The sequence below is a fragment of the Rhamphochromis sp. 'chilingali' genome, assembly GCF_963969265.1.
Source record: "Rhamphochromis sp. 'chilingali' genome assembly, chromosome: 12".
Classification (NCBI taxonomy): Eukaryota; Metazoa; Chordata; class Actinopteri; order Cichliformes; family Cichlidae; genus Rhamphochromis; species Rhamphochromis sp. 'chilingali'.
Window position 1 is genome coordinate 12,790,387 of NC_137939.1, and position 23,121 is coordinate 12,813,507.

General features: G+C 42.5%; 1 protein-coding gene across 7 annotated transcripts in view; it reads left to right on the plus strand.

Moving 5' to 3' along the window:
• LOC308407120 (vitamin D3 receptor A) overlaps positions 1 to 23,121 on the plus strand; it is an 88,176-nt gene that overhangs the window by 41,522 nt on the left and 23,533 nt on the right. Inside the window, exons 3-6 of one of the 7 annotated variants that reach the window (XM_080898577.1) lie at positions 2,537 to 2,651; positions 2,733 to 2,917; positions 21,327 to 21,474; positions 22,710 to 22,840. In XM_080898577.1, coding sequence (XP_080754703.1) covers positions 21,329 to 21,474; positions 22,710 to 22,840 — 277 coding nt within the window. In that variant the 5' untranslated portion in view covers positions 2,537 to 2,651; positions 2,733 to 2,917; positions 21,327 to 21,328. Of the gene's footprint in view, positions 1 to 1,392; positions 2,918 to 21,326; positions 21,475 to 22,709; positions 22,841 to 23,121 lie in introns of those variants that run through there. The other 6 variants (XM_080898579.1, XM_080898573.1, XM_080898574.1 and 3 more) reach the window with 6 other exon arrangements.

The window sequence follows — 23,121 nt, forward strand, 5'->3', positions numbered from 1 at the left end:
TGCTGTAAACGGACCAAACTTCAGTCAGGAGAACAACTGAGATAATCCATCCACAATATGAGGTTAGTCATTAATATACTGCAACAACATGGGAATAGAGCAGCTGCCAGAGAATTCAACATTAATGAATCAATGGTACAGAAGTGGAGGAAGCAAGAAGAATGAGTTTAATAAAGTTTGATTTATCTGACTGCTTTGTTTCGCTTAATGTGCCTTATAATCCCGTGCATCTTATGGTCCGAAAAATACGTATTGCACACTGCAGTTTAATGTTGCAAAGCACCTCTTTTTAACTTCAGTGGATATTATACATGGTTATGCTCAGGATATGTCAGCCCATTTCTACTGGAAATGCCTTTTGGTTAAACTTTCAGCAAGGAATTTGCATTTGCACTGTTAAATTTTTATAAAGCTTTAATGTACATAAAAACCAGCTTCTTGTTTAAGTGAAAATAAATGGAAGGTTGTCTTTTTGCGCTAGTAATGTTGTGGAGTTGTATTTTGTCTCGCATCAATTATATCGTCAGTTATATCGTTATCGCAAATTTTCAAATATATATCGTGATAAATATTTTTGGCCATATCGCCCTGCTCTATAAGGGAGTATCAATAAATGTTATTGAAGTAGCTGCAAGGTTCTTGTAGAGGAAGGAAAGCATATGAAGAGTTGAATTAATATTTTTGTCCCTGGGGTGTTTTTTTTTTTTTTTTTTTTTTTTTTGACGGTAAGCTCTTGTGTTTATCTGTTTGAAGGGAAAAGAACAAGCCTCTCTTATTGACAGTGCCCTTAGGTTACGTTAAGTGTCATATTGTTTGCTTTCTATCAAAATGTTTTTGTCTTTCTGATTTAAGTCAAGCAACACTGACTTAAACAAATCCCAACATCCTTGGGATTCGCATCAAAGTTACACCTCTATCTGTCTTTCTCCCCACAGATATGAGATGCTAAATAGAAAGTATTTCTTTCTGAATTTATTGTTGTTTTGTTCTTCATAAAACAGCCATGAACCCATGCTACATGAGTAATGTCTGACTCACACAGAACAAGTTTATGAGGCATGTTTGGCTATTATTCTTCCTTTATATTGCGGGGAAATCGGCACCCATGAAACAAACAATTAGCCTTAATGAGTCCAGGCAAAACTTATCCAAAATTCAAAAAACAAAAAAACAAAAACAGAGATACATAGGCAAATAGGACTTTAATAATTATTTTATTTATTATACTGGCAGTTCAAAAGGTCCATTGATTGAGGTTTCGTTTTTTTGTTCTCTAGGCAGATTGCGCTATGTGGTATTTTTCAGGGGGTTAGTTAAGTTCAGTAAATTGATAGAATAATAATGGTATGGAAACCTGTCTTTTTTGTACACCCTTATATGTATAAATTTAACTGAATACACTTTCAACATTCAGCTTTAAAAAATGCACTGTATAGTGTAACTTTGTATACAGAAACTATATTAATTAGACCAACACAGACAAAGTCCTCCAGTCAAAGCTCTTCATTGGCTGCCTTATCACTGGAGCATTCTTTAACAATCTAACTAATAATAAAAAAGCAGCTAATTTCTGCTGTTCCCTGACTTGCTTGGAACCACTATAGTGTTTCATTTGGCATGATTTTACAGCAGGTGCCCTTCCTGATTTTCTGTGTCTCCTCCTGGGTTTGAACTGGGGATCTTTGACTTGTTATGCAAATAGGTAAACTACTATTGCTCCTACTACTAGTGCTACTAAAATAATAAAAATAATAATCAACTTTTGATACATATAAAATGAGTGAAAAGAACAAGTAATGCAAGTTATACAAAGGCCACTCTGTATTGGTGGGTCTTTGAAAGCTTTTTGAAATGAGGAACTGATCATGCTGGTGTTAAATAAGTAATGTTTGTTCCACCGAATTGGGGATAAAACAGATAAAGCACGATCCTTTATTTTAAGCCTGTAACCTTTTAACTGTAATTGATTATGTAGTCTGAGTCATCTGGGCGGTGTAAGATGTTCACACTTCCGAGATATAGAGTCACTACATAGTGATTTGAAGGTAATCAGTAAAGTCCTTTCCAGATGAAACTGATATAAACTAGGACTGGGTCCTGTCGGACCTAACATGCTTTGAGGGGAGTTTCTGCAGGTCTAATGTTTAGAAGCCCTCCTAAATCACTGCGTTTTATCTTTCTGGTAACAGTAATAAAAATGTAAGTGCTAAGTCATTTTCCACTAACTGTTGACACTGATAACATGAATAGACATTGCAAAGCAATGAAATGCCTCATTAGAAGTTACCATTCACTTTAGGCAAACACTGGAAAGCAGTACAGATGTCTATAAAATCCACAGCAATTTCAGATGAGCGGCAGTAGATTTGGCTTTATGTAATGGAACCCATATCTAGAAGTGATTGGGAATAAGTGTCAGGGTCCCTGTGCCTACCCGGTCGGCTCAGTACGGCTACATATGTTTTGTATTCCTTTTTTTATTTTTTTCCTGCTCTCTCCTTTCCCCTCTTTCCCTCCTCCCTCTGCCTGGGCGGAGCTTACCTGCGGGCTCCTGCCCTTGGCCCACGCACCTGTGGCTCATCACGAGTGATCCAGCTCCTTTATAAGACGGCAGCCCTGTGTTTCTCGTCGCTGGACCGTTGCCGACCCTCGTCAGTGTAACCCCAGCTCAATGACTTCAGAAGTGTTTCATAGCGATTTACCTAACTACCCATTCGTGTCTCTGTGTACAGATTCCCTGGACCTACCCCTGTGTTACCCGAGTGAGTGGAGTGTGAGGAGGAGTGGACGGAGAGTGTGCGTGTCTTTCCCGTTCGTGTGTGGACCCCCGGAGCCCGGCTTTCCCCTCACTTTTGTAAATAATCACCTGGTGCATCATAATAAAGACTCTTGTGCTTTCAAGACCTAGAGCCTGCGCGTGAGTCCGTTCAGTCCCGTTGTGACAATAAGAAGTTGAGCAAATGTGTGCCAAATCTGATAATGACATTGTGAAAGAAGGCATAAGCTACTTTCCATTGTTCTGTGGTCTTTTGTTATGGATGTAATGCATTACGCGGATGTGTCATAATGCTTAAGTCAAAATGTAATGTGAAGCATTTCCTTTGCACTTTGCTGTGTTTATCCTTAGAAGATACTGTGGTAGAAAACAGGTTTTGTTCTTATTTAATCATACTCCATGTGCTTTTAAAACACGAAAATAGTACACATCCAATGCAGAATTTACTGTCTAATTTTTAAATGCTTGTCATTTTTTTGTTATTTCCCACACATCATTTTCTACTGTGCAAACATATCTATGTAGCAAACACTGGTGTATGTCCAGTGCTTGCTACCATTTTTGCCCCGCCATCAGATCTCTCCACTAGATCACAGTTTACGTCAGCAGGGATCTGGCCTGAATTGCAGCCTTTATTAATGTGCTATTTGCTTTACTTGGCCCAGCTTTAAGGGAAAGCAGGGGCATTATTAATATTAAGTTATTTAAATAGCATAATGTCTAGTAGAGCAGGGCGATATGACCAAAAATATTTATCACGATATAGATTTGAAAATTTGCGATAATGATATAACTGACGATATAATTGACACTAGACAAAATACTTTCCAACTCCACAACTTTATTAGTTAAAAAAAAATCAATGTATTTTCACTTAAACAAGCAGCTGTTTTTTTATCTGCATTTAAGTTGTATAAAAATGTAACAGTGCCAGTGTAAATTCCTCGCTGATAGTTTAACCAAAACGCATTTCCAGTGGAAATTGGCCGACATATCCTCAGCATAACCATGTATAATATCCACAAAACTTAAAAAGAGGCTATACACACACAATACGGTAATATTATGTTGAAGCACAGTACGTATCACTCCGCGAGGCTCCTGCCTACGATAGCCGTAATGCTCCGACAATCCATCAAGCAGTCCGGGTTCGTAGTTTAGTAAAGTCGTACTGAAACATCTGACAGATTTTCGAGCGCCGTGTACATAAAATCATTTCGAGGTCAGTAAACACAACCAGAATTCAAACATAAGGCACACGGGATTATAAGGGGCACTGTTGATTTTCAAAAAAATCAAAGGATTGATTTTAAGTGTGCCGTATTTTCCAAAAAACACGGTAATAACGACGGCCCGCTAGCACGCTCTACCAAAAATAGTGCTTTGTTGTGTATCTGACAGACGAAAGCTAAACCAGTTCCACATCACTGAAGTTGCAGCATTGTTACAAACCAATTCTGGTTCATCCGTTTCATTCAACGATCTGCTTTCGCCATTTTCATTCCCCGTCGCCTTTTTCGCCATGTGCGTATGAAAACAAAGGCACTGTGCATGCGCGTTTTACCCATATTCTATCGCAATAGTCGTTGCCCAACATTATACCGGTATTACCGTGAACGATATGATATGGCCCAGCCCTAATGTCTATGTTGATATCCACTCAGCTGCTTGACAAAGACCCTTTTGTAAAGTGCAGTTTGTACAGTTTTATGTATATGTTGTTTTAGCTTTGTAAGCTAGCAATCAGCTGTGTTTAAAAGTATAAGAGATGCTTTAGTCAGTCCTAAAATTTTGAATAGAATCGCATATTATTTCTTTTGATGTAGTATTTTGACAAGATCCACTACTTAATCAATTTTGGAAATAATCCAGAAGTAGGGGCTGCCTTGTATGCTGACATTATTGAAAACAGCAGAACTATCTTACAGTTAAAACAGATTGGTTGCTTGCGTCGTTATCTGTGGCTCTGTTTTCCACACTGTAGCTGTACTCTGACTTTGACTCTGCATGACAGCTCAATCAGCTGCTGTTTGCCATTATTCACATGTTCCAGGTCAGCAGATGATAAGAATATATTGATCACTAATAACAAAGCCTTAGCTCATCATGTGTGCAAGTGTCTTCTCAGTTGAAAGAGTTGAAGGAGTTGTGCAAAGAGCCTCTGTTTTATCCCAGATCTCTTTTGGGCATTTTGAATTTTACCCAGACATAAGTGTAAGTAACCCCGTATGCCCTCTAAACAAAAGTGGATATGATTTGTGCAAAATAAATGGTCTCCTTGCCAGTGTGTACATCACAGCTACATTTCTCACTAAGCCAGCAAAATCAAGCTTCCACATCCAGTGCTGGACACACCACGTGACACCCTGTGGCTCCAAAAAAGACAGCTGTAAACTATGAGGACAATTTCCTGACTAACGTATCTGAAGAACTATAAGTTGTGTGGAAAACATTTGCAAAATTTGGCCCTGAGGGTGCTACCGCAAGAAAGCTCATGCAGTGAGTAATGGAAAGAAATCATCTTCATTGTTTCCTTCTCTTTATCCACACTCGACTGCCTCATTATTTTCTGTTATATTTTCAGCAGTGGGCCTTCGCTGTGTTCTCAAATACTACTTTTTCTTTCCTCTTTTACTCCTTCAGTTTCCATCTGTCTCTCCCTTTTTCACTTTCTCCTTTCATTACTTAATTCCCTGCTTTCATTTTTTTCATGACTTCATTCCTTTCTTTACAAGCTCCTCTCTGTCTCACCCTCTCTTTCTCTCACTCCTCCCTCTTCGTCTCCCTGACAGTCTGCCAACAGCCCAACAGCCCAGCCTGTTCGTTTTCGTCCTCCGCCTAGAAAACAAGGTCTAAAGTTCAAAGCTGCTGTTGTGGATTGGCGGAAGGAGAGGGAACACAGAAGGAGGCCAGACCTGGGTCAAAACAGATTTGAATATCGTCTTAAGTAGATGGAATTTGAATTTAACCAGATACCACATTTTAATTTCAGCACACGTAATCACTTTGAATTGGGTGAATAAAACAGGAATCGTTTACTCTGGTCTTGACCAGCGTCTCAACACATTTTATTCAAATGCGATAGTCCATCCATCCATCCATCCATCCATCTTCATCCGCTTTGTCCGGGGCCGGGTCGCGGGGGCAGCAGCCTAAGCAAAGAGGCCCAGACCTCCCTCTCCCCAGCCACCTCCTCCAGCTTATCCGGGGGAATACCAAGGCGTTCCCAGGCCAGCCGAGAGATATAATCTCTCCAGCGTGTCCTGGGTCTGCCCCGGGGCCTCCTCCCGGTGGGACATGCCTGGAACACCTCACCCAGGAGGCGCCCAGGGGGCATCCTTGTCAGATGCCCGAACCACCTCAGCTGGCTCCTTTCGATGTGGAGCAGCAGCTGCTCTACTCTGAGCCCCTCCCGGATGGCCGAACTTCTCACCCTATCTCTAAGGGAGAGGCCAGCCACCCTTCGGAGGAAGCTCATTTCTGCCGCTTGTATCCGCGATCTCGTTCTTTCGGTCACTACCCACAGCTCGTGGCCATAGGTGAGGGTAGGGACGTAGATTGACCGGTAAATTGAGAGCTTCGCTTTTACACTCAGCTCCCTCTTCACCATGACGGACCGGTGCAGCGTCCGCATTACTGCAGCTGCAGCCCCAATCCGTCTGTCGATCTCCGGCTCCCTTCTCCCATCACTCGCGAACAAGACCCCGAGATACTTGAACTCCTCCACTTGTGGCAGGAACTCATCCCCGACCCGGAGTGGGCACTCCACCCTTTTCCGGCTGAGAACCATGGCCTCAGATTTGGAGGTGCTGATCCTCATTCCCGCTGCTTCACACTCGGCTGCGAACCGTTCCAGTGCGAGCTGGAGGCCTTCACCCGATGAAGCCAACAGAACCACATCATCTGCAAAAATCAGAGATGAGATTCTGAGGCCACCAAAGCGAAAGCCCTCCGCCACTTGGCTGCGCCTAGAAATCCTGTCCATAAAAATTATGAACAGAACCGGAGACAAAGGGCAGCCCTGGCGAAGCCCATCACCCACCGGGAACGAGTCCGACTTATTGCCGGCAATGCGAACCAAGCTCTTGCAACGGTTGTATAGGGATCGAATGGCCCGTAGCAATGGGCCAGACACCCCATATTCCCGCAACACCTCCCACAGGACACCCCGAGGGACACGGTCGAATGCCTTCTCCAAGTCCACAAAACACATGTAGACTGGTTGGGCAAACTCCCATGCACCCTCAAGTATCCTGGAGAGGATAAAGAGCTGGTCCAGTGTTCCGCGACCAGGACGAAAACCGCATTGTTCCTCCTGTATCCGAGGTTCGACTAACGGACGAACTCTCCTTTCCAGCACCCTGGCATAGACTTTCCCAGGGAGGCTGAGGAGTGTGATCCCCCTGTAGTTGGAACACACCCTCCGGTCCCCTTTCTTAAAGATGGGGACCACCACCCCGGTCTGCCAGTCCACAGGTACTGCCCCTGATCTCCACGCAACATTGCAGAGGCGTGTCAACCAGGACAGCCCTACAACGTCCAGAGCCTTCAGGAACTCGGGGCGGACCTCATCAACACCAGGGGCTCTGCCACCAAGGAGTTGTTTAACTGCCTCAGTGACCTCGCCCCCGGAAATTGGCGGGTCATTCCCCTCATCCCCAGACTCTGCTTCCTCCTCGGAAGACGTGTCAGTGGGATTAAGGAGGTCCTCGAAGTATTCCTTCCACCGCCTGACAATTTTCTCAGTCGACGTCAGCAGCGCTCCGCCAGCACTATACACAGTGCAGGTAGAGCACCGCTTTCCCCTCCTGAGACGTCTGACGGTTTGCCAGAATCTCTTTGAGGCAGTCCGAAAGTCTTTTTCCATGGCCTCTCCGAACTCCTCCCACACCCGAGTTTTTGCTTCAGCCACTGCCCGAGCCGCATTCCGCTTGGCCTGTCGATACCTGTCGGCTGCCTCCGGAGTCCCACAGGCTAACCAAGCCCGATAGGACTCCTTCTTCAGCCTGGTGGCTCCCTTCACCTCTGGTGTCCACCATTTGGTTCGGGGATTACCACCACGGCAGGCACCCACCACCTTGCGGCCGCAGCTCAATACAGCAGCTTCGGCAATGGAGACTCTGAACATGGTCCATTCGGACTCAATGTCCCCAGTCTCCCTCGGAATGCTGTCGAAGCTCTGCCGGAGGTGTGCGTTGAAGATCTCGCGGACTGGGGCCTCTGCTAGACGTTCCCAGCACACCCTCACTACGCGTTTAGGTGCACCAGGTCTGTCCAGCGTCCTCCCCCGCCACCTGATCCAACTCACCACCAGGTGGTGATCAGTTGACAGCTCAGCCCCTCTCTTTACCCGAGTGTCCAGAACATATGGTCGCAGGTCTGCTGATACGATTACAAAATCGATCATCGACCTACGGCCTAGAGCGTCCTGGTGCCACGTGCACTTATGGACACTCTTATGTTCAAACAGGGTGTTCGTTATGGCCAAACTGTGGTTAGCACAGAAGTCCAATAACAGAGCACCGCTCGGGTTCAGATCAGGGAGGCCGTTCCTCCCAATCACGCCCCTCCAGGTCTCGCTGTCGTTACCCACGTGAGCATTGAAGTCTCCCAGCAGGACAACAGAGTCTCCAGGTGGAGCACCCTCCAGCACCCCCCCCCAGGGACTCTAAGAAGGCTGGGTACTCTGAACTGCCACTCGGCGCATAAGCGCAGATGACAGTCAGGACCCGTTCCCCGACCCTAAGGCGCAGGGAACAAACCCTCTCGTCCACCGGGAAAAACCCCAACGTACCGGCAGCAAGCCGAGGGGATATTAGGATACCCACCCCAGCCCGCCGCCTCTCACCAGGGGCAACTCCAGACTGAGACAGAGTCCAGCCCCTCTCCAGGAGACTGGTTCCAGAGCCCAAGCCATGTGTAGAGGTGAGCCCGACTATATCTAGCCGGTACCTCTCAACCTCACGCACTAACTCAGGCTCCTTCCCCACCAGAGAGGTGACATTCCATGTCCCTATTGCCAGTCTTGGCAGCCGGGGGTCAGTCCGCCAGGGCCTCCGCTCCTGGCCGCCACCCGGCACACAATGCACCCGACCCCTATGGCGCCTCCTGCGGGTGGTGGGCCTGCGGGAGGATGGGCCCATGTCTCCTCTTCGGGCTGTGCCCGGCCGGACCCCATGGACTAAGGCCCAGCCAGCAGACGCTCGCCCTCGGGCACCCTCCCCGGGCCTGGCTCCAGGGCGGGGCCCCGGTAACCCTATCCCGGGCAGGGTAAACTGTTCCCTCGGTGTCCTTTTCATAAGGGTCTTATGAATCGCTCTTTGTCTGGTCCCTCAATGCGATAGTGAAAGAATAAAATGTTTTTGTCTTAAGTCTTGTGCCTTAAATGCATTCAGAATAAGGGAAATACCTTCTGCACCAGCAACAACAATATGAAATGTTAATACAAGGCAGAATGGATCCATGCTGTCATTGTTGTTTATGACTCATCATGACCAGCAGCAGAAACTGGGACTCATTAGACCGGGCAACATTTTTCAATTTCTTTTTTCCAGTTTTGATGAACGTGTGTGAATTGTAACCTGTTATGACAGCAGTGACTCCTGTAGCCCAGTTGCTTCAACGTGAGATGTTCTAGTGCATAGCTTGGTTGTACTGAGTGATTATTTAAGTAACTGTTGCTTTTCTATCAGCTCGGATCAGTCTCCCCATTCTCCACTGACCTCTGACATCAATAAGGCATTTTTTTACATGTAGAACTGCTGCTGGATCTTCACTTTTTTCTAGTTCATTCTCTGTAAACACTAGTGATGGTTGGAAAATTGCAGCAGATCAGCAGTTTCTAAATTACTCAGACCAAAACAGTGTGGCACCAACAAACACACGATGTTCAAAGCCACTTTCTGAGGAATTATATTTTGATTGGTTGGTCATTTTTCATGTTTCCACATCCTGCCTATGCTTAGTGTATACCAGCATATTTTCTATGTGACTAATCTATTCATTTGTACGGCTGGGTTGTTCTGGGTTGTTCCAATGTTAGAATGTGAGTGTGTTTGCCACAAAGACATGTGTACTCTATTGTTCGTGGGCCTCCACCCGAGTAAGCTAAGTGCTCACCTGTATTTTCCCAGCACATCTTCTTTCAGCCTCCATCTTTGTGGTACCTGTAATAAAAAAAAAAAACAAACAAACTGACCTACTAACTTGTGCACACGCTCAGCATGTACCATGCTGGCAAGTAGGCACATATAAAGGAGGTAAGAACATGCTCTGGTTTTGCAATGTGTTCACTGAGTTGTATGTAATAATTTGAGTAGGGCTAATGAATAACAGGAATTTATAGTGCATCTGCATTTTGTGTTTTATTGAGGAGTATCATTTATAGATGATTTGTTGCTGGCTTGAAAACTATATTTACTTAAAGCACATAATGGTTAAAGACCTTGACAAAGCTGAAACATTACTACTTTCTTAGCAGTTCAAATAATGTTAATAAGCCTGCATTAGTAGAGGACTTTTAAGTCTGACTTTGCTCTTACAGCAGGAAGATCACGACTTTGTTGTTGCGTCAATTAAATTTTCTGATGGCCTCCATTAGTACTAGGGCTGCACAATTAATATAATTTTAGTCCTGATCTCAATTTTAACTTTCCACAATTACATTGTGTCTGAGTACCTGACCACAGGGTTGTATGTGCCAATTACAGCTGTTCCTGCACAAAGTTTCTTGGACATAGTCTTGATGAGTAACTCTCCATTAAAAGACAGATATGCAAAAAATCCAAATGTCTACAACAGTAGAAAGTGAAGAGCTTGTCTCTGGAAAAGAACCATCATTTATTGTTGGAAATTCTTGGAATTAGTGCAAATGGTGCTAACCAAAAAATCCTCCAAAGAGTTTTGAAGAGTTGTGTCTCAACTGTAAAGCAACACAACTTATTCAACTGACTGAAAACACACCACAAACTGCTGGATAATTTATGCCTGAAGGCCAAGAAAAGCAATGCAATGGTTACTAACGCATTCAAAAATCAACTAAAGTCGTCTCTAAGAAAGAAGACTCTGCATAGCAGTCCAGCTCACAAAGACGGAGAGAAACCACCAACACAGCCATATTACATTTGGACAAATATTTTGTCTCCAGGCTTCTGGAAAATGGTCAGCATGCTGGACAAAAGCAATTATTTTTTTCAAAGTAGCAGTACCTGTACTGTGCGCAAGAGCATGCAGGGGAAGTGGAGAGGGATCTCACAACTGGGGAGTACTTTGCTACGAGTTTCAATTGCAAGCAGGTACAATTAATGATGTGTCTGCAAAGATGTTTTAATTAGCTGGAATGTAATACATTTAAAAAGTGAAAGCGAGTACACTGTTGATTTAGTTTTGTTTAAGATTTTGGCGCAATTTAAAAAAATATATTTATAGTTTTCTCCTAAGATATGTGCAAAATTTAGTTTAATAAGGGAGAGAAATTTTATTTTGATGCAAAGATTTGTACATTAGTAAACTGTAGTCCAATAATTGTGACAGCAGTGTCACAGTTGGGTGCAACAATAAACTTTTGTCACTAAAATCAATGAATAAACATGACCAATAATTGTGGTTTCAATACTGATCATAATAAGTCATCCATCCATCCATCTTCATCCGCTTTATCCGAGGCCGGGTTGCGGGGGCAGCAGCCTAAGCATAATAAGCATGATAGTCATTTTGGCCATAATCATGCAGCCCTAGTTAGTATCTTTAAACTGACCTGGACACACTGAAGGACGAGAACTTCCTTTGCTTTCATTGCATTCAACGTTCAGGCATCTGTTTGCGTAAAATCATAATGTTTGACATCTTGTGACGCCGATTTTTTACCATACTTTAATCAAGCCTATTGTAGTTTATTAATGCTGACATCCATGCCTTGGATGATAATTTACTCATGTTATTGTTATGTGTCTGTGCATGTTATTTCTACGTGTTAAATTATTTTCTTGTTGTTTTAGTTGTCAGTGAAATATTTTGCTTGTTGAACAAAAAAATTGAATTCAGTTCACATGTTTATTTTAAATCCTTGCAGCCTCCATTCTTCCAAAGTCAGAGGTATTGTGTTTTAGCGTGATCAGACCATTTATTCTTGTCAGTTTGAAGCCATCTAGAGTAGCCTTGAACAGAATTAGTTTTCTCAATTTTTCAGAAACTTTCAGTTTTCTGTTAACAAACAATGTTTGGTTATAACTCAAGAATTTATTGTCTAGTTTCTACATTCTAAAGTGTCTACATTTATTAAACGTACCTGCTGCTTTGAGTTTGTTTATTTCCCCCATAATATTGGCCCTTTAGGCCCCAGTCACATAGACCCAGAGACCAGTCGGCAATAGACACTCATTTTTCCATAGAGACCGGTGGTTCCCAGGCAGTTGCCAATCGTTCTCTAAGCCTGTGTGATGAGTCCTTTGGCACTTCATCCTCCACTGAGCTTGATTTCTGAGCTCACTGAAAGTCCGATTCTGCTTACCAGATAGCACCATCATACCTCTACCTATAGTTGTCTTTCAATCCACTATTTACCTAGTGTTTGCATTGAAGGTCAGCCTGTTTCTGTCACAAACAGTCTTTCTTCTTGTTCCTTTTGCAGGAGAATGTTTTGACAGCACTGCAATTTATTTCATAATGTGTCTAAAACATAGATCATATGTCAAGATTGTCTTTGATATAAGATCATAAAATCACCCACCTCCCTCTGTATGTTTTGATGTCCAGGATTCATGGAGCCAAATGGGAATCAAATGTCTTTGGACTGAAATTTTTAAAGAGAAAACCCACCTTGTCAAACAAAATTTAACTTGTAGTTTCTCACTTTCCAGCTCAGTAAACAAAACCAGTCAAGCCCTGAGGTGACACAGCCAGAAGTCTCTGTATATCACCAGAGTGAGGAAACATTAGAAGTAGTCGTTTATTTTTCGAGTTGTGGGATTTTTGAGTATGTGTACGAGTTAAAGCTCCGGCTCAGCTGCTGCTCTGTTGTGATGTAGTGGACTAGAGTTTATGGCAGTTAGCTTCTAGTGAGGCCCACTGTGAGGCAGCTGGTAGTAAAAGTAGGCCATGTTCCCTGTAGTGCCGCGTATAGAGGAGTTCACACTATATCATATAAAGAACAACAAAAAACTTTTTTCTGCTCAGCTTTGAAGTGAAACTATTCGGAGGGAAAATGTTAGGCCCCTCTTAAGCCTTGCAAGATTTTGTTAACCAGAAGAAAATGCTGATGGAAAGTATTTTGTTGAACTATTTAGCCCAATGTTGTTATTAAGAATGCCCCACCTTAGACAGCCGAGAGGGAGAGGAACCTCAGCGTACATGCAACAAATACAGGACAGTTGATGTTGATGTACTGCTTCATAATTTTAAAATGGGATTACAGTGTGCAGTGCATAGTTGTGTTTCGGAGTAAAATATTGTCAAATAGATTCTGGTTAATTTTGACAGAATATTTTGACAATATTTTACTCTAGTTTTAGTCGACTGAATATTATAAGATTATAGTAGAGCAAATCTAAGGCTCAGTTAAGTAAAATATAAAGTGTACAGGTTTGTCATGTTTTTAACCATTGAAAGTTGCTTGCTTTCAATTGAAATTAACACTGGTTTAGACTTTATTGTTACTATGGTTCATTAACATGCTGTGTCCACATTCAGTCTGGTAGGAGTTACACTGGTGTTGGATTGCACATCTCTAATTTTATGCATCTTCTCAGGAGCTTCAAGTATTCTGAAGTTCAGAAGTTAGTGTTTGTGTGGTAAAAGTTATTTTTCAACTAGTCACTCAAAGAGTGTAATACTGTAATACTTTATTGATCCCTTTATTGTTCTTTTTTCTTGATGTTTACACCAGATCAAAGGTCAGCAGCAGCAGTGTAGGTGGTAGGAATTAAGTTTATCTGCTGTGCTCAGTTAGTGCCAGCTTTAAGTTTCAGTATCTGTAAAACACTACAGCAGCATGTGATGTGTTATGATTCTTTTTTTTTTTTTTTTTTTTTTTTTTTTTAAATGACATCAGAAACAGCAGTATGCGACATTACGTGATGGCAGAGCTTCAGTTCATCCTTTGTCATTTTTTTTTCTTTTTTTTTTTTTTTTTTTTTTAATAAATAGGACAGGGGGAATGAATGAGAGAAAGAGGGGGAGAGAAAGAAAGAAAACCAAAGGGGAGAAGAGACGGTGAGAAGGGGGGGGAAGAGAGAGAAAGAAAAAAAAAAAAAGAACTCCTGGGTCACCTGTATGGAGAAAAAAAAAACAAACAAACAAAAAAAACAAACAGAGGAGACAGCAAACAACAAAGAGCAACATAATAATAGAGAAAACAAAGCACCATCACAATAAACTAGCTAGTCATAGATATCAATATTTACTAAATAATAAACGATATTGTGCAGCACGCAAGATAGACAGCGCACAGTGTGCTTTGAGGCAGCAGCCAAGAAAGCTTTAGTCCGCGTCTGTGAATACCCATGTGTGCATACCTGTGTGGATCAGCATGCTTGCATTCCAAAGGTTTCTCCATGTAATGATCTGCTAGGGAGTGTGGGGGGGCCACAGCCCCGTCCTCCAGGGTGTGAAGCGGGTATGGAGGAGATCAAAACTCCAGACATCCAGAGGCCCCCAGAACACAAGAGACCATGGAAGACCAACAGAGGGGCAGCCGCGCCACTGTTCCAGTAAGAGCTGAGGAGAGTCCCAGATGAGGGCTCGCCCAGCAGCCGCGGAGCAGAAGTCAGGGGGAGTTGCAGTGACGCGCCCGTGAGCTCCGCCGGCCCCCAGCTGTGCCTGAGTGACCGAGCCCCAGGCCGAGAGGCCGGGGGCACCCCACCTCCAAAGGGGCCCGAGCGAGCCCCAGGCCCCAGGCCCCGACAAGCGGCCGCCAAGGAGTGAGCCAGTGTGTACCCGGACGCCCACCCCCAGACACAAAGAACCACCAACACACCGACACCTGAGGGAGTCCGCCACCGGCAGGGGAAGTGGTGGTGGGTGGAGATAGGCCTCCAAACCTTGGAGGGCCTGAGGTGTCCCCAGAGAGGTGGCGTCTGATACCCAACCTGACATATAGACACAGACATACAGGCACACACAGACACAAACATCCATTCCCACCCTCATGCTCTCATATGCACTCACTCCACACTCAACCAACGTGGAGACAGACATAAAGAGATGCTGTACACACAATCACACTCCCCAAGCGTACTCTACAAACCGGGTCTAGGTACCCTTGCCCCTGGAGGGGGGAATTGCACCCAGACCCAGGTGGTGTTACCCTTTTCCCTGCGGTGGGGAGAGGCAGACCACCCCGACTCCGCAGCAGCAGGGAGGCCCCACACCCCAGACCGCAGTCGGACGGCCAACTCCTCCTACTAGCCCTCCCGCTCCAGCAGGTCGCAGAGAATGGGGGTGGGAGAAGACTCCAAACCTCCCTCCACCCGCTCATTGTAGTGTTGATGCATATGTGTTCTAAGGTGCAATTAAAACCCAGGAGGGCATGGAGCTACCTGCCAAGGAGCAGCAGGTAAGCGCATAGTCCCTCCTGCTAGCCCTCAATGACTAAGTGTATTTAAAATTGAGAGGTGGGCAACGACGTCAGGGGTGAGGTATACACCCTGATGGTGATTTGGACTCCGTGATTGTGCCCACCCCCAAGATCCTATATGTATGTGTAATGAGAGTGTGAATAATGTGAATGTCTAAGTTGTGGGATAAAATTGAGGCAGAGGCAGCCAGAAGGGGACAGGGGGGGGGGGGGGGGGGGGGGGGGGGGGGGGGGGGTAGCCTCCTCTGCACCCTGGTGACATACCCCCACTCCAAGGCCCTGCATGTGTGGGTGGTTGTGGAGGAGCGGGATGAGGGAGGCAGCTGGAGATGGGGAGGGAAGGATGTGTTATGATTCTGATCAAACAAGTCAAACATTTTTATTGACTTTAAGATTTTTTAAGAAAGCCAGTCTGCCTTACTGTTCCACCTAAGTCTTTGTTAATCTGTGCATGTATTTCAGTCACTGTTACTAGAAGAACTCCCCTTTGGAGCTTAGATGGCATGTCTGGGCAAAATCTTTTTTTTTATACTTTCTCTTTATTGATTTTCATCTTATTTTACATACAGAAATAAAGAGGGCAAAGGAAACCAACACATTCACATATGTTCACATATTCCAAAATACACAACGCCTTATTTTACTTACATATATTACATATTACACAGTTGCATGTTCCATTCAAACAAATTCGCAGCTGTCCCTCTGCATCACAGAGGTATCAGTTTCTAGTCTCGTGACGTATAACGAGCCCATCGTTCCCAAAGTCTCTCTCCTTTCTCCTTCTGTAGCCGCAGTGAGAGGGTAATCGGTTCCATACGATGAATTGTGTTAATAATGTCTATGACCAGCTTCCGTGTGGGGCGGCTTGTCTGTAACCAACGTTTAATAATTGCCTTTTTGCATGCAACCATAATTATTTTCAGTAAGTATGAGTCTCTTTTATTTATATCCTCAGGGATATTCCCAAGGTACATGGTACTAAAGGAGAAGTCCAGTGCTACTTCCAGGTCTTCAGTTTAGGGCATGACCAGAAGACATGGATGCAACCTGCAGCGACCTCCCCGTACACCCTCCAGCATGAAGCGCCTGAACCACTTATTTTGGATTTCTGCTTTGGTGTGATGAATAATCTAATTAAATTCTTCCATCCAAAATCTCGCCATGTTAAAGAATTTGTGGTAGATAACACATTCTTCCACATCCGCAACCAATCTTCCTCTGAGATAGTTATACCGGCTTCTTTTTCCCATCGACGACTGACATGTCTTGTTGAGGTCTTTTTCATAGCTATAAAACTTCTGTACATTTTGCCTATAGTACTTCTTATAATGTTCTCACCATAAGCATCCATAAATATTTGGATCACCCCACTAGCATCTGTGTCAAGCATTCTAATTTCCTTCCGGAAGAAGCTCCGAACCTGTAGGTAACGATAAAAATCTTCCCTGCCGATCTCGTAAATCTGACACATGTCCTCAAAATTTATCAGCTCCCCATGCTTAACTATCTTACAGATTGCAGTGATTCCATGCCTGGACCACTCCCTGAATTTATGGTCTAACAATGCTGGAAGGAAGCGTGGGAGATACACTGGCCATCCCAGCAACCCTATTTCTCTATTAAGACCAAAAATTTTAATCACATCTGCCCATTTTTTCAGGGAATGTGGCACATTTCTGTTTCTTCCACCACAACCATGTGGTCTTGCTGTTTTAGCAGCATGTAGGATATAAAGATCTGTCTAAGTAGAAAGTGTGATTTATGATAGAAGGGAAGCTGGAGTAAAAGAAAAACCGTACCCACCCTGTGGTGAACTGTTGTGGGCGGGCTTTATTCCAGTAGAGTGTTTTCCTACGCAAGAGGTTGTATTTATTGGTCTTCAGTTTTATCATCACTCATAGCTCTTTTAGTTGTTTTTTTTCTTTCATCCATTTCACAGGTAAAATAATTCTTTTCTTCTCATATGTGTTAACATCATAGGCTGTAAAAACCATTTTTAGAAATAGTTATAAATCAGCGTAAGTGCATTGAGGTGCATAATTAATAAAGTAATCAAAAATGACTAAAATGTGGTTTTACAACTGGAAGCAAACACCCTCATGTAATCACCACAGGTGTACTGCAGCGCTGACCTTTACTGCCTGCGTCTTTAATAGATGTTGTTTTTAAAAGCTGTGTGGCACTGCCGCTTTTGAAAAAGCTTCAGTGTATTTTATGTTATGAGCAAGCACAAAGTAGTGATTCGGTAAAGAATTTTAAATGTCCTCTTGGTGAGTGTTTGTTCTGTACGATGCACTGCTATGGGATTTTAAAGCCTGCTTTGTGAAACTAGTTTTTACATACGATGAGGGGATTGCTGAATTTTTAACAAGACTAGATGGCTCTCAGCTGCACTGCCCACTGCTTCACAGAGGATAATTGCATCAGCATCAGCATAAACAGCTACTGTAATCTAGCCTGTTTATCCCCCCTCACTACATATTTCATCTGTTGACATTAGATGTCATCTGTATGGCCCTCAGAGGCATTGTGGATGTGTTTTTACAGCTGATGCTGGAGTGTTAATTACAAAAAAGAAGGGGGGGAAAAGAAGCCACAAACAATGTAAATTGGCTTATATTCCTATATATTTATATACTTGAGAAGTCCTTAAAAGAACAGTGAGATTCTAGAACTGGTGTCCTGTTCGCGTCTTTCTGTTTTATTTAAGTCATTAAATTCAAGATGCTGTGATGCATAAATAAGATCAGACCTTTTTTGGTTTATTTTCATGCCTCAGTCTATGTATGTACACACCCGGGACATGAAATTTTAATGACTCTTCTGGATAACATTTAGTAAAATGATTGTTTGGTACACATTTGATTTACCATTGAATTCTGTTACTGAGTATTTACAGTGAGATGGGAGTCACACGGCTCTAATAGTGTGGTGAGCAGGGGTGGGCTTTCGTTTCAAAAACAGCATAGATTCACTTATACATGGAAGACATTATTCATTCTATGTCTTGGTAGTTTGAATATAAATAGTAAGAAATATAAAGTAACTGAGGTATAAAAATAATATGAGGTGACTGAGTCAGATATTCACATTCATATATTTCTTTACAAAAATGCTATATTATATTCAGTGCTATTGTAAAATGTCTTTGTGTGTGTGTGTGTGTGGGGGGGGGGGGGGGGGGGGGGGGGGGTTAAGGCAACATGGCAAAATTGTATTCATAGTTAGAATCCATTATTCACAGCTGAACTGTTCTGTCCAGAAATATTGCCTGTGTTAGCTCCCTTAATCCAGTTCAGTTTGTTTTAGGGGTGTAAATGTTTATCAAATGTTTAAACCAGCTTATACCTAGTAAGCGTGCAAAACCCTGAAAATTGCTAAAATGAATCCAAACAAAGCACAAAGACTTCTGGCAGACTGCGGTAGCACTATTCCATCAATTATGCTGATCTTAGTTATCACACATTTCAAGTATGATTCCAGATTTGTGGAAAAAGTGATTTGCAGATCTAACTGCTGTTTTAAAGGAAAGATAATGATGATGAGATTAAGGTGGTTTCAGTAACAGGATTAGACAAGAGGAGAGACTGAATAACCTGCCAGGTAAAAAAAAAAAGAAAGAAAGAAAAAAGGAGAGGGACAAGAGAAAAAAGAAGAAAAAAGGGCTGTCATCTCTATCAGCTAATCATGCTCGCTGTGAATAAATAAAATGACAGTTATTAAGCAGTGTTACAAATGACAAACGAGAGAAAACACAAAAGGGGGAAAGTGTTTAAAGGAGAAGTACCGTTTGAGTTGTTAATTACATACCTGCGGCTGAATCGCATTGTTGTTAATCAGCGCTATTAATGAAAGTGCGGGTTGTTATGGTGTTTTTTGTTTTTTAGATCTGTTGAGAGGTTTGACACACTGTCTCCCTGCTTTACCTTCTCTAATTATTTCATTATTCACCTGCTGCTACATCAGTAAACAAAGCTGTTTTTGTGACAGGATGACTAATGGTGGAGGTCTTGTGTCTGTGTGTGTGTTTGTGTGTATGTGTGTGTGCAGATCTGTCCTATCCAACCACCCCAACACACATGCACACGCACTGTTAGAGGAAATCACTGATATGTAAACACTGATACATACGAGCCAGGTTTAGATGGTGAACGTGTGTTAAAGTAATATTCCTTCAGTATTAAGTATGTTTGTATGTTTGCTGGTGTGTGACCTGCACTCCCACTACAGTGTATTCTGGGTAAGTGGAGTGATGCCTTCACAGCCAGAAGCTCCCAGCTCACGTGTCTGTGGGTTTATGTTTTCCTGGGAACTGGTGTTACAGCTTCTACTTCTATGAACGTCAGCTCCTCCCCGGCTATATTCTGCAGCCATGTGACTCCTGCTGCTCCTTACTTCAGTGCATGCAGCCCCCTCCTCTCTTTGTCCTCATTTTGTTGTCTTCCCCTAACTTGACCTCCCCCTCTGTAGTGCTGTTTATCAGCAGGCTCCAACACACTACTCATTTATATGTCACATTGAAATCTCCATCTTTGTTTTTTTCCTTGTATTTTCTACAGTTTTGTTTCACTTTTTTCAAGAACTTTATTCTTAAAAATCAAATTAATTTCAACATGTTTCAAATTTTACTCTTGGAAGTCAACACCACTATCTATACGATTATTACATAGGCAACACAAGGGGACAAAGACAGTGAAGACAGAATCATAAAAAGTTTAAAGAGAAATTGAATTTGAGTCTAAAGGCGCAATAAACATGTCATAGAATGAACATGAAAGGCGGTAAAAAGTTTATGTTCTGTTTTAATGCTTTTTAAGACTTGCATAAGTAGCGGGGTGTTTGTCATATGTGCACTGCGAAAACAGTGAATAAATAAAATTGACATCTTTTTAACACAAAGAGAAAAAGAAATATTAACCATTAAGCCAAATGAGTTGAGTTGATGAAAATACAATACTTTAATCAATGCACAGATGAATGGGGAATTAAATTAAATGAAAAACATCAAGCGATTTATTAAGTTAGTGGGCCACAAAAACAGCTTTAGTGATTCTTGTCATTGATTCTTCAAATCTCTGGAAACCCATACGGTGATGGGTGGAGCACCATTCCTCCAAACATTTTTGCTTTAAATGGTGTTTTCGTGATGATTGTGGGCAATTGTGCTAGTTTACATGCTGGTTCATAAGGGGGGAGATTTGGTGTCTATCATTTTAAAATCATCCACCCCACAAAATCTATAAATAGAGGCACTGTCGTCCAGAAAGTCTTGGTCTTAGTCAGACTTTAGACAAAGTTGCATTTGGAGAAAAAAAAGACTGTTGCTGGTATTATTTTGGTCACAGTTGCCAGTAACTTTTTGTTACACTACTCCTGCATATCTCTCAGAGGAAAGCCAGATGGTGGATGTGCTGGAAAAATTCCGATGGCAGAGAATGTTTCATCTTGGCAGTATTAAATGCATCAGTCTTTTCACAGCCTCTTCAAATGTACGCTGTTCTGTCATTAATTCTTTTTGCCATTAACACAGTAATTTGAAAATTCTTGAGGCGTGTGTGTGTGTGTGTGTGTGTGTGTGTGTGTGTGTGTGTGTGTGTGTGTGTGTGTGTGTGTGTGTGTGTGTGTGTGTGTGTGTGTGTGTGGCTGTGGCTGTGGCTGTCCCTGCAGACTCATTCAGCCAATAGCTGCACAATGCAGAGTGTGACTGTCAATGCCTTTTGCTAAATATGCTAATAACCCAACACCTGTTTGTATAAGAGAGAAAAATACACACTTCACCTCTCTGTCGAGCACACAGTCAAAGACTCCCACAGAAGACACAGGCAAAGAGATTTTTAAGCTTATTTGAGGTTGGCTTTTTTATGGATCTGTGCTTAGAGTATTTATGCTGACTTTAATGTCTTTTTGAATTTTTGTGACCAAGACAGCATGGAGCCACAGTGGTAACCTCTACTGTCTTTTCCCTTTTCTCCTTAGTGATGGAGCCCATGACGGTGACGACGTCAGTGGTCGGGCCGGAGGAGTTCGATCGCAATGCCCCCAGGATCTGTGGCGTCTGCGGGGACAAGGCCACCGGCTTCCACTTCAATGCCATGACCTGTGAGGGCTGCAAAGGGTTCTTCAGGTGAGTTTCATACTTCAGTTGATGTTTTTGCATGTTGCCTGTTTTGCGTTTTGGTGTATGTTTCTGCTGAGTGTAGGGTGTTTCTGGGTCCAGGCAATGTGAATACATCCTGCTGGGTATTTCAGTCTCTGGTTTGGGGGTTTGTTTGCCCCCTTAATAATGTTGTTTGCACATTTCTGCCAAAAGGACCATTAATCAAGTTAAAATAGTGAAACTTAGAAATAAGAAGTTTGAGATAAGAAATAAAAGCTGTTATGTTTTTACTTTCAAACAGCAAAGGGACCTTCTGTTGTATACTTCTGGGTTTTGCTAGTTTAAAATAAATGAAGTTGTATATTCAATAGCTTATGGGAAAAGAAAATGATCATTCTGTTTATTGAACATTGCCAATCTGAGTTTACATCATAACTGTAGATATTACTGCCTGCATGTTAATGAAGAGTGCATTATTGTTGACACTGAGGTACAGTTTGTCTGTTTCTGCCTGGCTGCATGACAGCGATTACAGTGCTTTCAGAAGATTATAAATTATTCAGTGTTCACCACAGTCCTGTTATTTTTCATTTTCTTCCTCATCTCTCTTCTCCTTTTTCTTACCCATTACTCAAACAGTGATATTTTAATGTATGTATACTATTCAGCCACAGTGTGAAAATCACTGACAGCTGAAGTAAATGACCGTCTTGTTACAATGGAAAACGTTGCCTGTTGGTATTTATGTGGATGTTACTTTGTTGCGCACCACCCACTTAAACACTGTTGCTAACCAACACCCATTGTTACACAAGCTGTGGCTTCCCCACAAGGTGCCACACCAAACCACAAAAACTGCTCGGAAACAACTCAATTCATCTGTATTGTGTTTCTTATCTTTGTCTTCAAACTCAGATCTTAATCTCATCACAGAAGTATGTAACCCACACGACTTAAGAGACCAAATGTCCCAGTTTCAGAAATGTTGTGAAACTAAAAGGATTTTTTTTTTATTCATGTCCCAGCAAATCATGTTTTTGGCACCACAGAGTATATCTGTACAGTATAAAATGGATTTAATCTTTTGGTTTAGGCCTTCTCTTTTTAACTTTAAAATTTTGGATGTCTACATTTCAGTAGTATGTACAGTTCATCTGTTGCTGGGTTATCACCAGAAATGCCTGTTTTTAGTAGTATATCGCTTATGTTATAAATAATAAATGATCCCAAATGAGTAACTGATTCTTTGTGGCTCTTCATAGGCGCAGCATGAAACGTAAAGCTTCCTTCACCTGTCCATTTAACGGGAGCTGCACCATCACTAAGGACAACCGGCGTCACTGCCAGGCCTGTCGTCTTAAACGCTGCATTGACATCGGCATGATGAAAGAGTGTAAGTTGATATTTATGACCTCTAATAGTCTAACAGCACTTATGTTGTTGATGCCATTGCTTGACATGTAAAACATGACTAAAGTATCTTGTATGTAAGTGATCCTTTTTTTTTAATGATTAGTTGTAAGTTACTGGGCTGGGTATCAGAGTGAAACCTGCTGGTTTATATATTCAACTGTGGGGTTGAATATATGCTTTGTTAATGAGGACAAAGCATATAAACAAATGGGCATATAGACAAAGCACTTTTTTATTTCAGTAAGATACACTGAAATAATA